The sequence below is a fragment of the Pseudophryne corroboree genome, chromosome 5 (genome assembly GCF_028390025.1).
Source record: "Pseudophryne corroboree isolate aPseCor3 chromosome 5, aPseCor3.hap2, whole genome shotgun sequence".
NCBI lineage: Eukaryota > Metazoa > Chordata > Amphibia > Anura > Myobatrachidae > Pseudophryne > Pseudophryne corroboree.
In genome coordinates this window covers 722,113,084-722,126,483 of record NC_086448.1, presented here as the reverse complement: position 1 = coordinate 722,126,483, position 13,400 = coordinate 722,113,084, and the positions used below count along the sequence as shown (strand labels likewise).

The window sequence follows — 13,400 nt, the reverse complement described above, 5'->3', positions numbered from 1 at the left end:
TTCTGTGCACTGAACACCCAATATGCTGTACACAGTGCACTTTGTTCACTTCACATACATACAAAAGTGATCTGACTCCATGCAGTGTCATCTGAGCTGCGAGTTAAAAAACACATTATACAGTTGTGCTCTTTTTAAATCATAATGACAACAGAAACTACCCAAATGACCCTATCAAAAGTTTACATACCCCAGTTCTTAATACCGTGTATTGCCCCCTTTAACATCAATGACAGCTTGAAGTCTTTTGTGATAGTTGTGGATGAGGCTCTTTATTTTCTCAGATGGTAAAGCTGCCCATTCTTCTTGGCAAAAAGCCTCCAGTTCCTGTAAATTCTTGGGCTGTCTTGCATGAACTGCACGTTTGAGATCTCCCCAGAGTGGCTCAATGATATTGAGGTCAGGAGACTGAGATGGCCACTCCAGAACCTTCACTTTATTCTGCTGTAGCCAATGACAGGTCGACTTGGCCGTGTGTTTTGGATCATTGTCATGTTGGAACGTCAGAGACGTCCCATGCGCAGCTTCCGGGCTGATGAGTGCAAATTTTCCTCCAGTATTTTCTGATAACATGCTGCATTCATCTTGCCATCAATTTTGACCAACTTTCCAGTGCCTTTGTAGCTCACACATCCCCAAAACATTAGCGATCCACCTCCGTGTTTCACAGTAGGAATGGTGTACCTTTCATCATAGGCCTTGTTGACTCCTCTCCAAATGTAGCGTTTATGGTTGTGGCCAAAAAGTTAAATTTTGGTCTCATCACTCCAAATGACTATGTTCCAGAAGTTTTGAGGCTTGTCTCTGTGCTGTTTGGAGTATTGTAAGTGGGATGCTTTGTGGCATTTGCGTAGTAATGGCCTTCTTCTGGCGACTCGACCATGCAGCCCATTTTTCTTCAAATGCCTCCTTATTGTGCATCTTGAAACAACCACACCACTTTTTTTCAGAGAGACCTGTATTTCAGCTGAAGTTATTTGTGGATTTTTCTTTGCATCCCGAACAATTTTCCTGGCAGTTGTGGCTGAAATTTTTGTTGGTCTACCAGACCGTGATTTGGTTTCCACAGAATCCCTAATTTTCCACTTCTTAATTAGAGTTTGAACACTGCTGATTGGCATTCTCAATTGCTTGGATATCTTTTTATATCCCTTTCCTGTTTTATACAGTTCAATTACCTTTTCCCGCAGATCCTTTGACAATTCTTTTGCTTTCCCCATGACTCAGAATCCAGACACGTCAGTGCAGCACAGGATGAAAGATGCAAGGGTCTTTCAGGAGTCCAGAAACTCACTGACCTTTTATACACACACACTGATTACAAGCAAACAGATCACAGGTGAGGATGGTTACCTTTAGTAGCCATTCAAACCCGTTTGTGTCAACTTGTGTGCATGTTATCAGGCCAAAATCTCCAGGGTATGTAAACTTTTGATCAGGGTCATTTGGGTAGTTTCTGTTGTCATTATGATTTAAAAAGAGTAAACACAGTTATTTGACAATAAATGGCTTCACCCAACCACTAACCATGAGTGAAAGAAAAGTTTGTGAGTTATCATTCATATTCTCTGACAAATGGCCAGAAAATCACAAATTCTGCTAGGGTATGTAAACTTATGAGCACAACTGTATATATAGTTGTATAATTTGTTTGTACTGTTCTGTGCTATAAACCCAGTATGCTGCTGTACTCCAGTGTGCTTTGTTTACTTCACGTACATATAAAAGCGGTCTGACTCCAAAAGTGTGAGCTGAGCTGCGAGTTAAGAAAAAAGAAAAAAATATTGTTGTATTATGCTTGTACTGTTCTGTACACTGTACATTCATATAAAAGTGCTCTGACTCCACGAAGTGTGAGCTAAGATGCGAGTTACAAAAACTGTGGGGCCCAAATAAACCAAGCACTTTAGCACAAAAGTGAAAGTCCCTGTAGCTGAAGTGCTTGGTTTGTTAAAGTGTGCATGTATTTTTTATATCCAACATAAGGGTGAATGGGAGGGCCTACGAACAATTCCACCTTGTACCACTTTTCATTTCTGCCACTGCTGTGTAGCAATGTTTCATAAATGTGCTATAAACTGCTGTGTGTTGGTGCCACTGCTCTGTCGCTTACTAACCAGACAATTTGCTGCAGCCTTTGGCCTAAACTGGTTCAAAACAATATTGTGAGCTGTGAGGTGGTCAGAATGGACTAGAAATTTCTGGAAATTAATGTTATTGAGGTAAAAATAATATAGGGACAAAAAAGGCTCAAATTCTGCAATTTTAGCTTTTTTTTAATACATTTTTTAAAAAGAACCAAACCAGCAAAAATGTCCGGCGCACATCTCTAAACATAACAGATGAACTTTAGATTTTCATACTGCCTGGGCTATTGCTCCAGAGACAAGGAAGTGTATGCTGCTTGTTGCAGTGTCCTTGTATGAGTTACTGATATATAGCTTCATTGTAAATCTCCTGCTGCTTCTGCCACATTAGCTTTTTACTGTGTGAAAGCTTGGTTGCCATCTTGTGGTTAGACATGAATTCCCAGCTGACCACCAGGCTGTGTTAATCACCACTAGCCACTAGAAATGTTTGTATAGTAAAAGTCCCTTATAAATAAAAGCTTCTCTGTGTCACTTCTACCATCTTGTAATGGGGGTAATTCTAAGTTGATCGCAGCAGCAAGTTTGTTAGCAATTGGGCAAAACCAGGGCCCTCATTCCGAGTTGTTCGCTCGTTCTTTTCTTTCGCATCGGTGCGATTTTCCGCTAACTGCGCATGCGCAATGTTCGCACTGCGGCTGCGCCAAGTAAATTTGCTAAGAAGTTTGGTATTTTACTCACGGCATTACGAGGTTTTTTCTTCGTTCTGGTGATCGTAGTGTGATTGACAGGAAGAGGGTGTTTCTGGGCGGAAACTGGCCGTTTTATGGGAGTGTGTGAAAAAACGCTGCCGTTTCTGGGAAAAACGCGGGAGTGGCTGGAGAAATGGGGGAGTGTCTGGGCGAACGCTGGGTGTGTTTGTGATGTCAAATCAGGAACGACAAGCACTGAACTGATCGCACTGGAAGAGTAAGTCTGGAGCTACTCAGAAACTGCAAAGAAAAATCTTTTCGCAATATTGCGAATACTTCGTTCGCAATTCTGCTAAGCTAAGATTCACTCCCAGAGGGCGGCGGCTTAGCGTGTGCACTGCTGCGAAAAGCGTCTAGCGAGCGAACAACTCGGAATAAGGGCCTATGTGCACTGCAGGGGGGGCAGATATAACATTTGCAGAGAGAGTTAGATGTGGGTGGGTTATTTTGTTTCTGTGCAGGGTAAATACTGGCTGCTTTATTTTTATACTGCAATTTAGATTTCAATTTGAATACACCCCACCCAAATCTAACTCTCTACGCACGTTAAATCTGTCCCCCCTGCAGTGCACATGGTTTTGCCCAACTGCTAACAAATTTGCTGCTGCGATCAACTCAGAATTAGGCCCAATATCCTGGTCTGTAGTGTACCCAGGGGCATTGCAATTCTTCAGCTGCCAGAAGAACCATAACGTGAAATGTGCCCGTTAACAGGACCTGGAAGATTTGCCATGCAGTACAGTGTTCTGTGATAAGTAAACATTACCATTTTAATAATTACATCTAACTGTTCCCAAAAGATAATTAACGCACAGGAATTTTTGGGACAAATGCTATAGGTACCAACCAAGAGGACATTTACACTCTCCTGTCTCCTATTTGTTTCGTAAAATGGTGGCGATATATAAATATTAATAAATGATAATAATAATAATAATGCTTCCTAAAATTAGCTCTTCCAGAAAGACCTACATGCCCTCAAAATAAATGTAGAAATCAACAAAACAAGTCACGCCAATTGTTTCCAATGCATTGTAGAAATCTAGTAATTGGTCAGGTCACTGAGCGCCTGGTTCTGAGATGGACGCAAACATGATTTATCCGCAGTTGAGGTATTATCGGTGATCGCATGCGTCTAAGTCGTACTGCGCATGTGCAGAGCTGCGGATTATGGGCGTCTAAATACAAATCCTGGCGGCTGTGACAAAGCACATCCAGAAAGGAGTAATCAGGAACCACAGACTAATGATGCCGCAGCTATGAGAAATGATCATCTTGTTATTGCTTTGCAGGGATGTTTACTAGATAGTGCATGTTTCCTTGTCTCCTGTGTACAAACCAAATCACGTTGCATCATCATTCACAGAAGGCAAAGCCCCAGGGATCTGTCCCATCATAAGGAGGTTTCCTGGGTTTCTGTGTCCACAGTAATGCATCTACAAATAACTCTGTAGGGAATATTCATGGGAAGCATCAAAGTAACACATCCAATATGACAGAGGATCTAGAAGCAGATGGACAGATTATATTTCTGAAATAAAAGTATTATTAAGTAAATGTATCTTTAATAGTAACGGTACAGCATATGGAGCTGAGAGGTCATATGAATTATTTGTAATACTATAAGTACTATATGTCATATATGCATAACTCCCAACTGCCCCGATTTTGTTGGGACAGTCTCGTTTTTCACAATCTGCCTTGCACCCATGTGCCACAGTGTCCCGCAGTGATGGGGAAGGGGGGGCAGTTGGGAGATCCCCCCTGTCACTCGCTGTTCTGAGCAGAGCAGCGGTGAATAGATGCTGTGCGCATGTGCACAGCGTCTATTCCCTAGCAGAGAGGGACAGGGGGCTGCCAGCAGTTCACAGAGTGCTGGCCATGCCCCCATAATTATGAAAACAGGGGGCATGGCTTGCGATCGTGGTGCTTTCCGTGAGGCCATGGCCCCTAGCCAGAAGCCACACACCCTGATTTTGGGCGCGCGCCTCGGGCGCGTGAAAATGTCCCTCATCTAGGCTCAAAGAAGCTGGCACACAGTCGTTTCAATAATGGGTGCAGTGTGTGTGGTGCACACGGGCCCCTGAGTCCAGAGGGGGCCCACACTGCACACACTGAACCCATTTATTTTAATACTCACCCCTCCGGAGTCCCACACCAACATCACCGGCCCTGTTAAAACCCTGTGAAAATGGCACAGCAGCCATTTTCACGGAGTTCTGCGAGTGCGCAGTAGAGAAATCTCGGGGAAAATGGCCACCGCGTCATTTTCCCAGAGATCTGCGCATGCACAGTAGAGTCTGAGCCCTCTAGTGCTCAGACTTTACATCTCTCCTGCAGAAAGGAGGGGAGCCATACGGAGGAGGCAGCACACGGGCCTCCTCCTCTCTTTAAGCGCCACTGAGCTGGGAGGTATGTATATGGATAAAATAAATATAACCAAAAAATTGGAACTGCCATGACTAGGCATTGCTGGGGATCCTGTCTGATATTACCTGTGTGAGGTCCCATAAAAATAAGGCCATTTTAGAAAGGGGCGTAAAGGCCAGTGCAATTTTAAATAAAGTATACTTAAAGAGGAGCAGTTTGAGGAGTGACAGTTGAAGCGTATGAGAGAGAAGAGCTGCCATCGTCATTGAACAGCTCAGAGAGATAAGAGTAAGGAGAAAAATAGGCAGGAGACAGGAAGAAGCAGCAGAGACAGCGAGAGTAAGCAGAAGAGATTGATGCAGCCGTGAGAGAGGAATATCAGCAATATACTGAGAAATGCACGGTGTCAAATCATGATGCTGCTGACACCCTTAGCCAAAATAGCACAACTAGTGACACAGAGACAACAGAGTTTATAGCCGTTACACCTAAGATGACCTACTGTACTGTACCTACCTCGGAGGGCAGCTGCCTGTTGGACTGAGGGGCAAATGTACTAAGATTTGCAGAGAGTACCAGCTCCTAACTGGCATATTACAGGCTATGTTTAAAGGCTTAGTACACCAGCCCCCCTGGTTGAGAAATATATGCATATACCGTACATACATTAGCCGATGTGTAGACCTTCGATATTTAATGTTTCCATTTCCTTCATCCCATCTTAACTTAAGTGCTTACGACATTTTATGTCTCTGGGGTACAAGAGTGTGGTATTAAATTAGACAGGTAAATCTGTTTTTACTCTACTAAAGAATTCTGTGTAAACCCCATTGGTGGCTCTCCCCTCAGGTGCTAGGTTCACCAGGCTACTGGGTGAGCTCACTCTGAAGCAGGCCATGCAGAACTGCCCATGTGAGAAGCAGTCCTCTTTCAAGCCAATTTCTGACACCTTCAGTGACTGCCCCTGGGACTTGTTGCTGGTCATTGTAAAGCAGACCTTGAAAAGGAAGCACAACGGAATATGCCTACGCTATATAAGAAACTGTTAATAAATAAATAAAACTCTTGAACTTGAAGGGGTAATCTGATGGTATTAGTGGTATATGGGCTATAAACACCGACTCCCACCAAGCACAGCCGGTGAACACTGTGGCCTCAAGGACGTTCCTGTGGGGGCCCTTTATTCATAGCCTGGTGCCATTGCAGAGTTTGGGTGGGTTGAGGTTCCATAGCAAGATCACTTTGAGGAGAAGCATGTGGGCCGGTAGGGTTCAGGATGTTGAGCAAATTCACGGGCTAGTGGACTGCATCATACGTTTGCACCACCGAGTCCACAGACCTTAATTTCATGTCTCCCCCTTCGAACAACTGAAGTAGAATATGACTAATGAGTGTAGCTTTGTTGTTCTTGGGGGTGAAAATGGCACCCCCACATCCAAATTTGCCCCTTTTGGGGTTGATTAGGACACAATCCTGAATTAAGGTTTTAGGTATTTGTGTAGGGAAACTTTGTAAGTCAAAACCAAGTCGATATCTCCTTAGACCTAAGAGATATTGAGGAATCCGTGAAAATTTTATCCCTTTTCACCTTCTTAGAAATTTAGAAAAATCCCTGCTTAGTGGGTGCTTATGTCACGGAAGGAATATACTCCCCGGATATCGTGTTACCAGGTCCAGGGGTGTGGGCTGGGCATTGATGAGTCAGTTAGGATATTTGTTTCTATATATAGTAAGATATATATTTACACCTCAATTATACAGCATCCTTAATTCTAGCCCTCTAACAAAGAGAATGTGCATACTGTATCTAAATGTAGTTTCTCCACCAATGTTTTATGTTTTTACCTATCAAGTTCAACTAAACAAGTAGGTAGTTGTAGAAAACCTTGTAGAGGACTTCAACTGAAACTTAAAACTTTTACTTATGAGTGGTGTATGGAAGGAATCACTGACCTATCTATAATGGGTGTACGGTGCACACAGGCTCCTGTGCAACAGAGATGTCCCCAGGAACTTATATGGGCGCCATGTTTCTGGAGACCAGCTCATGCTCAGTAGACTCTGGCATAATGGCACAGTCTACTGAACCACAGGGGAAGAGGGGGCCCGATTGGAGCCTGCACATGGACCCCCTCCTCTCTTAAAGCGCCTCTGGACAGAATAGAAAGTTTTACATACCAGCAATAGGTTTATGTTCCTTGAGCCTTCATTTATTGTTCCTAGCTCCTCACCTTTCATGATAGATATGAGTCGTAGTAGCAATTTACAACACTGTTATAGCAAAGATCTATCAAACCAACCCAATAGATGTATACTAAAAAGGACAGAACAATCAGACGAAAAGAATGCTGCAGCGAAGTGGTTTCCAATACTGATCTTATTTTGGTTCTTTACAATTATTATTACCAGCTAAGTTCTGTGTTCCGTCTTGTGGTGCCTGCACTTATTCCATGAAGTGATATGAAGTAATGAGAACCTAGCACTTGGCTTTATTTCTAATATGGCAAAGTACAGGAAACCTAATCACTGCACAGGAGGGAAATATGATTATCTAGAGGAAATGAGCCCATAGCATGGTGGAGATGGACTATTCCATTGTGTATCATAACACAATGCACAATATAATAACATCCGATATAAAGCACAAGAACATCTATCTTTTGCAGCAACATTTGTCACTACTACATGCTGTAAGTGCTCTCTACACTGTGCCAACCTCCCACTCAGTGTCACTGATGCTTCCTTACGGTCACGTGGTCCTAATGCCTGCTGTCCAGCCAACTCCACACATGCACAGCACATATTGGCAACTACAATTCTGAGCTGGATGCAGCCGAGGCTCCATGTCTATGCCAGTCACTTTATGCTAATACCACTACAAGCCCTTCCCTTCATCTGTGCGTATGAATGTGGAAAGACTAAGATGCCCACTTCGAGCGTTTCCACTCCAGACGCTGCAATCATCTTCAGATGTCGTCATCAGTTGCATCATTGAAACTTGCACCAGCCCTATGCTAGGTAGAGATTTTCCATCTGAATACAGCCTCCAGTGTAGTAATTGAGCATTTGTGCATGCATTCATTTCAGCAACACTCCCATAACATGCCCATAAGATGAACCATCTCCGTATGTCTGAATAGACACCTCCCTGCCCCCACCCAACCACTGTCATACTAAACTAAATATGCCACCGTTAATGACCCTTGCTGTCGGCCGTACAGGCAGCTCAATTTGGACTGTCATTCAAGAGCTCAGCTGCGGCATGACTTCACTGAGCGATATGGCCGTCATATCGCTCAGTGTGTACGCACTGCCGCCGACCGCCCCGGCCCAGGAGGGGAAACACTAAGCAGCATCGCTCATAGAGCACGTCGCCTAGTCTGTACCCACCTTTTTTCTCGTAAGCTTCTCAAGTCTGGATAAGTAGTTCTGAGTAGTTAAGAGAAATGTAGCAGCCTACAAAGATCTCCATTATCTTGACGTACATGTTACTCAGAGAGTCTCCCAGATCTCTCTATTCTAAAAACTGAGATTGGCTGGGCTCTACTTCAATCCTTCTGCCGAGCCAGTCACTCCTGATTACCTGCCTTAGGGGGTCATTCCGAGTTGATCGCTCGCTGCCGATTTTCGCAGCTCAGCGATCAGGTGAAAAATCGACATTTCTGCGCATGCGTATGAGCCGCAATGTGCACGCGCGTCGTACGGGTACAAAGCCCGTTGTGGTTGTGCACAGGTTGTAGCGAAGTTTTCAGTCGCACTGACGGCCGCAAGAAGATTGACAGGAAGGGGGCGTTTCTGGGTGTCAACTGACCGTTTCCAGGGAGTGCTTGCAAAAACGCAGGCGTGTCTGAAAAACGCAGGCGTGGCTGGGCGTTTGCTGGGCGGGTGTATGACATCAATTCCAGACACGAATAGACTGAAGTGATCGCAAGCACTGAGTAGGTTCAGAGCTACTCAGAAACTGCACAAACTGTTATTGCAGAGCTCGGCTGCACATGTGTTCGCACTTCTGCTAAGCTAAAATACACTCCCCAGTGGGCGGCGGCATAGAGTTTGCACGGCTGCTAAAACTAGCTAGCGAGCGATCAACTCGGAATGACCTCCTTAGTTCCTCAAGCCTCATAGCCCACACTAGTGCCTAGACTAAACAGACATTACATAAGTGATAATAAAAAAGAAGCCATGACAATAAGATTAGAGAACAAAAGCTTTAATATGTATACCGAGCAGAGCACAGTCGCCCATAACATGTCACAAATGAGCTTTTCATACACACTTTCCGAGGGAATAGACAGTGCTATGCTCATTGAAATGCTCTTACATTTTACTAAGCAATTATGTCCATGCACCACACCGAAGGTTTCATTTTCTGTCGAAGATCCGAACGCATTTCACTTCTCCATATGATAAGGTCTATAAAAGTAAATCATTACGAAGGGTAAATATAGAAACTAGGAACAAATGAAAAATGTTAACAATTTGTTTTAAACATGAAGCAATGTGGACACTTCTCTTAAAAACGTGAATTGAGAACGTTATTCCTTATAAGATTCTACAAGTTACAACAATCATTTTTGATACTAAAAAGGGGTATGCCGACATGACGTCAGCATTCACTATGTCTAAATCAGAATGTCAAATATTATGATGTCGACACAGCTAAAATGTTGACATTACCATAGGAGTTATGGTTAAGGGTTAGGGTGGGTTACCTGAAAAATGCCTTGTCGATGTTACATAGTTACATAGTTGTTGAGGTTGAAAAAGACAGATGTCCATCGAGTTAAACCCGTATAATATTTATTTTTTATTTTTTATCTTAATTAAATGCTGTATCCCTGGATATATTTTTTTCCGCTAGGAATTTAACTAATCCATTTTTAAACTTATTGATAGAGTCCACCATTACTACCTTCTCTGGCAAAGAATTCCAAATCTTTACTGCTCTTACTGTGTAGAACCCTTTTCTCCGTTGGGTATGGAATTTTTTTTCTTCTAACCTCAGGGGGTGTCCTCGTGTCCTATGTAGTGTTTTTTTGATAAACAAGTCATTTGATAAATCCTTGTATTGTCCCTTAATGTATTTAAAAATATTAATAATGTCTCCTCTCAATCGCCTTTTTTCCAGTGTAAACAAATCTAACCTTTTAAGTCTTTCCTCATAATCCAGTGCCTCTAACCCCTTAACCAGTTTGGAGGCTCGCCTCTGCACCTTTTCGAGTTCCAAGATATCTTTTTTATAGTGTGGTGCCCAGAACTGTACACAGTATTCCAGGTGTGGCCGCACCAATGATTTATACAGTGGCAGGATTACACTCTCATCCCTTGTCTCCATTCCCCGATCAATGCATGCTAACACCTTATTTGCTTTTGTTGCTGCATTTTGACATTGCGTACTGCTACCAAGTTTATTATCGATGAGCACTCCCAAATCTTTTTCAATTACTGTTATCCCTACATTTTCCCCATTTAGTTTATAGGCTGCCTGATTGTTCTTAGTCCCAAAGTGCATAACTTTACATTTGTCTGTATTGAACCTTATTCTCCATTTATCCGCCCAGACCTCAAGTCTAGATAAGTCATTCTGTAGAGACTCAACATCCTTGTCTGAATTAATTACTCTACATAGCTTAGTATCATCTGCAAAAATTGATACTGTGCTTTCCAGGCCCTCTCTTAGGTCATTAATGCATATGTTAAACAACAATGGTCCGAGTACTGAACCCTGTAGTATTCCACTGAGCACTGAAGCCCATTCAGAGTACATCCCATTAATCCCACTCGCTGTTCCCTATTGAACAGCCAATTGTTCACCCAAGTACAAATAGTGTCCCCTACCCCAAGCTCCCTTAATCTGAGAATTAGTCTGTTATGTGGAACTTTGTCAAAGGCCTTAGCGAAGTCCAAAAAGATCACATCCACTGCATGACCCTGATCAATATTATCGCTCACTTTCTAATAGAATGTTGTGACCATGTCGTCATTTTGTCTGTGTCGACATGCTGAACATGTAATTATTTGCACCTTGTCAACATTTGCACCATGTGTGTGGACATGATGACTGTCGGCCAAATATACTGAACCCAAAAGAGGTTCTCCATCCAAAATTTACCAATACCTGTCCCCATAATGACATTTGCCTTTTATTCCCACTTAATTAGATGATAATTCCATAATTGGCAGAATGCACCAGTCAGACCCCTGTTTCCCATCACGCGTGGTATGCAGGCTGCTGCTGCCATGTATCTCCTCTGACCCCAGTGGTATAATATAATGTACCATCACATAGGCAAATACAGCTCCCAGTCACTGCGGAGGAGCCAGCATTTTGATGTTAATCCCTGGAAGGGTAAGTCCCGGGTGCGGCACGCATCACTCTAATGACGCCTGTTGTGCACATGGCAGTGTTATCACATCACATAACTGAACAGGATTGGTGGGTGCACTCTACATTCCCCTGTTGCTGCTCCATTATGCAATGGATGGTGGTGAGGTGAACTGCAATGCTCTCTTTAATGAAGAGTTCGATCATCAATGAGAGTTTTGGGGGTAAATTTACTAAATCTCAAATCTCCGGTTTCTATAGACATCTATGGAAAAAAATTTTGATTGTTGGACAAATGTTGTAACTTGTTCTAAAGTCATTTTTTTTGGTCGAGTTTTTCTGTTTTGACTTTAGTAAATCTCAGAGCCGGCCATAGGTATAGGCAAACTAGGCAATTGCCTAGGGCATTTGATATGCCTACGGGCATCAGCAGCTTCTGCTGATTAAAATGATATGCGGCATGCCTATATTCTGTATGTACCATTTCATATGCAGATACAGCCACAGTCTTACACAGTATATAGGCATGCTGCATATCATTTTAATCAGCAGAAGGTGCTTGTGCATCCTAGCCACATAGCAATGCAAATAAGATGCATTTTCATAAAAAAGGTGCCCGACGTTAGCATTGAGGCAAGATTTATGAGGACACATCTGTATCCAAGCAGAGGCAGAGGCCACAGTGTTAGTGGCAGTGCGAGTGCTGTGTGCATGTGAGTGGGTTGGTTGTGCAGTAGTGTTCGGAATATGTGTAAGGAGCATTATGTGTGTCATGTAAAAATGCATTAATAATATGCAACATATTTTTAAGGGGCACTATGTGTGTCATTATGTGTATAAGGGCATTAATAATGTGCGGCATATGTGTAAGGGACATTATGTGTAAAAAGGCATTAATAAAGGTGGTCATAATGTGTAAGGCGCATTATGTTTATAAGGACATTAATAATATGTCTAATATGTGTAAGGGGCATTACTGTGTGGAATTATGTGTATAAATGCATTACTAATGTGTGCCATTATGTGTATAAGGTGCTCTACTATGTGGCGTTGCGTATAGAAAGGGCACTACTGTGTCATCTAATGTGAAAAAAGAGCACTAGGGTCTGGTTTAATGTGAATAAGGAGCAATTCAGTGTGATGTAATGTGAATAAGGGGCTCTACTGTGAGGAGTAACGTTTAAGGTAAAGTGGTACTACTGTGGGATGTAATATGAATTATGGACAATATCGCATGATCAAATGTGAATAAAGTGCAGTACTGTGTGGCGTAATTGGAATTGGGGTTACTATTGTGTGGCCATGCCCCTTGCCAGCAATAACACACCCCTTTTTGAGCTGTGTGCCAAATGTGCGAACTGTTCCTATTTAAAATATAGGGTTTACAAACACCAAAATAAGGACTGCTATGGGTGAGGGGTGATGGTGCTGGGAAAGAGGTGCAAGTTCAGAGGCGGAACCAGTGGTTGTGCTAGGGGGCACCAGCCAAAATCTTGCCTAGGGCATCATATTGGTTAGGGCCGGCTCTGGGGAGAGTGCAGGGAGGCAGAGGGACCTTCCGGTCCCTATGATAGCAGCAGCGGAGGGAAGTTTATCTTCCCTGCAGCTGCTAACACTCTCTATCTGGCTGGTCGCATCCTGTGCGACCAGGTCAGATAGAACACTTGCAGGCATGGTCACATCTGATGCGACCATGCCCGGCAAGTGGTTAAGGTGCATACCCATGGGGGGTCATTCCGAGTTGATCGCTCGCTAGCAACTTTTTGCTGTGCTGCGATCAGATAGTCGCTGCCTATGGGGGAGTGTTTTTTCGCTTTGCAAGTGTGCGAACGCTTTTGCAGCCAACGGCACAAAAAAAGTTTTTTG

The 13,400-nt window shown here is 43.2% G+C and overlaps 1 protein-coding gene across 1 annotated transcript in view; it reads right to left on the bottom strand.

Annotated features, from left to right (window-relative positions):
• Positions 1-9,434: 9,434 nt before the first annotated feature.
• Positions 9,435-13,400, bottom strand: part of LOC134929367 (fatty acid-binding protein, adipocyte-like) — a 43,630-nt gene continuing 39,664 nt past the window's right edge. Inside the window, exon 4 of the mRNA XM_063925034.1 lies at positions 9,435-9,622. Within this exon, the coding sequence (XP_063781104.1) occupies positions 9,572-9,622 (51 nt within the window). The 3' untranslated portion in view covers positions 9,435-9,571. The remainder of the gene's footprint in view (positions 9,623-13,400) is intronic.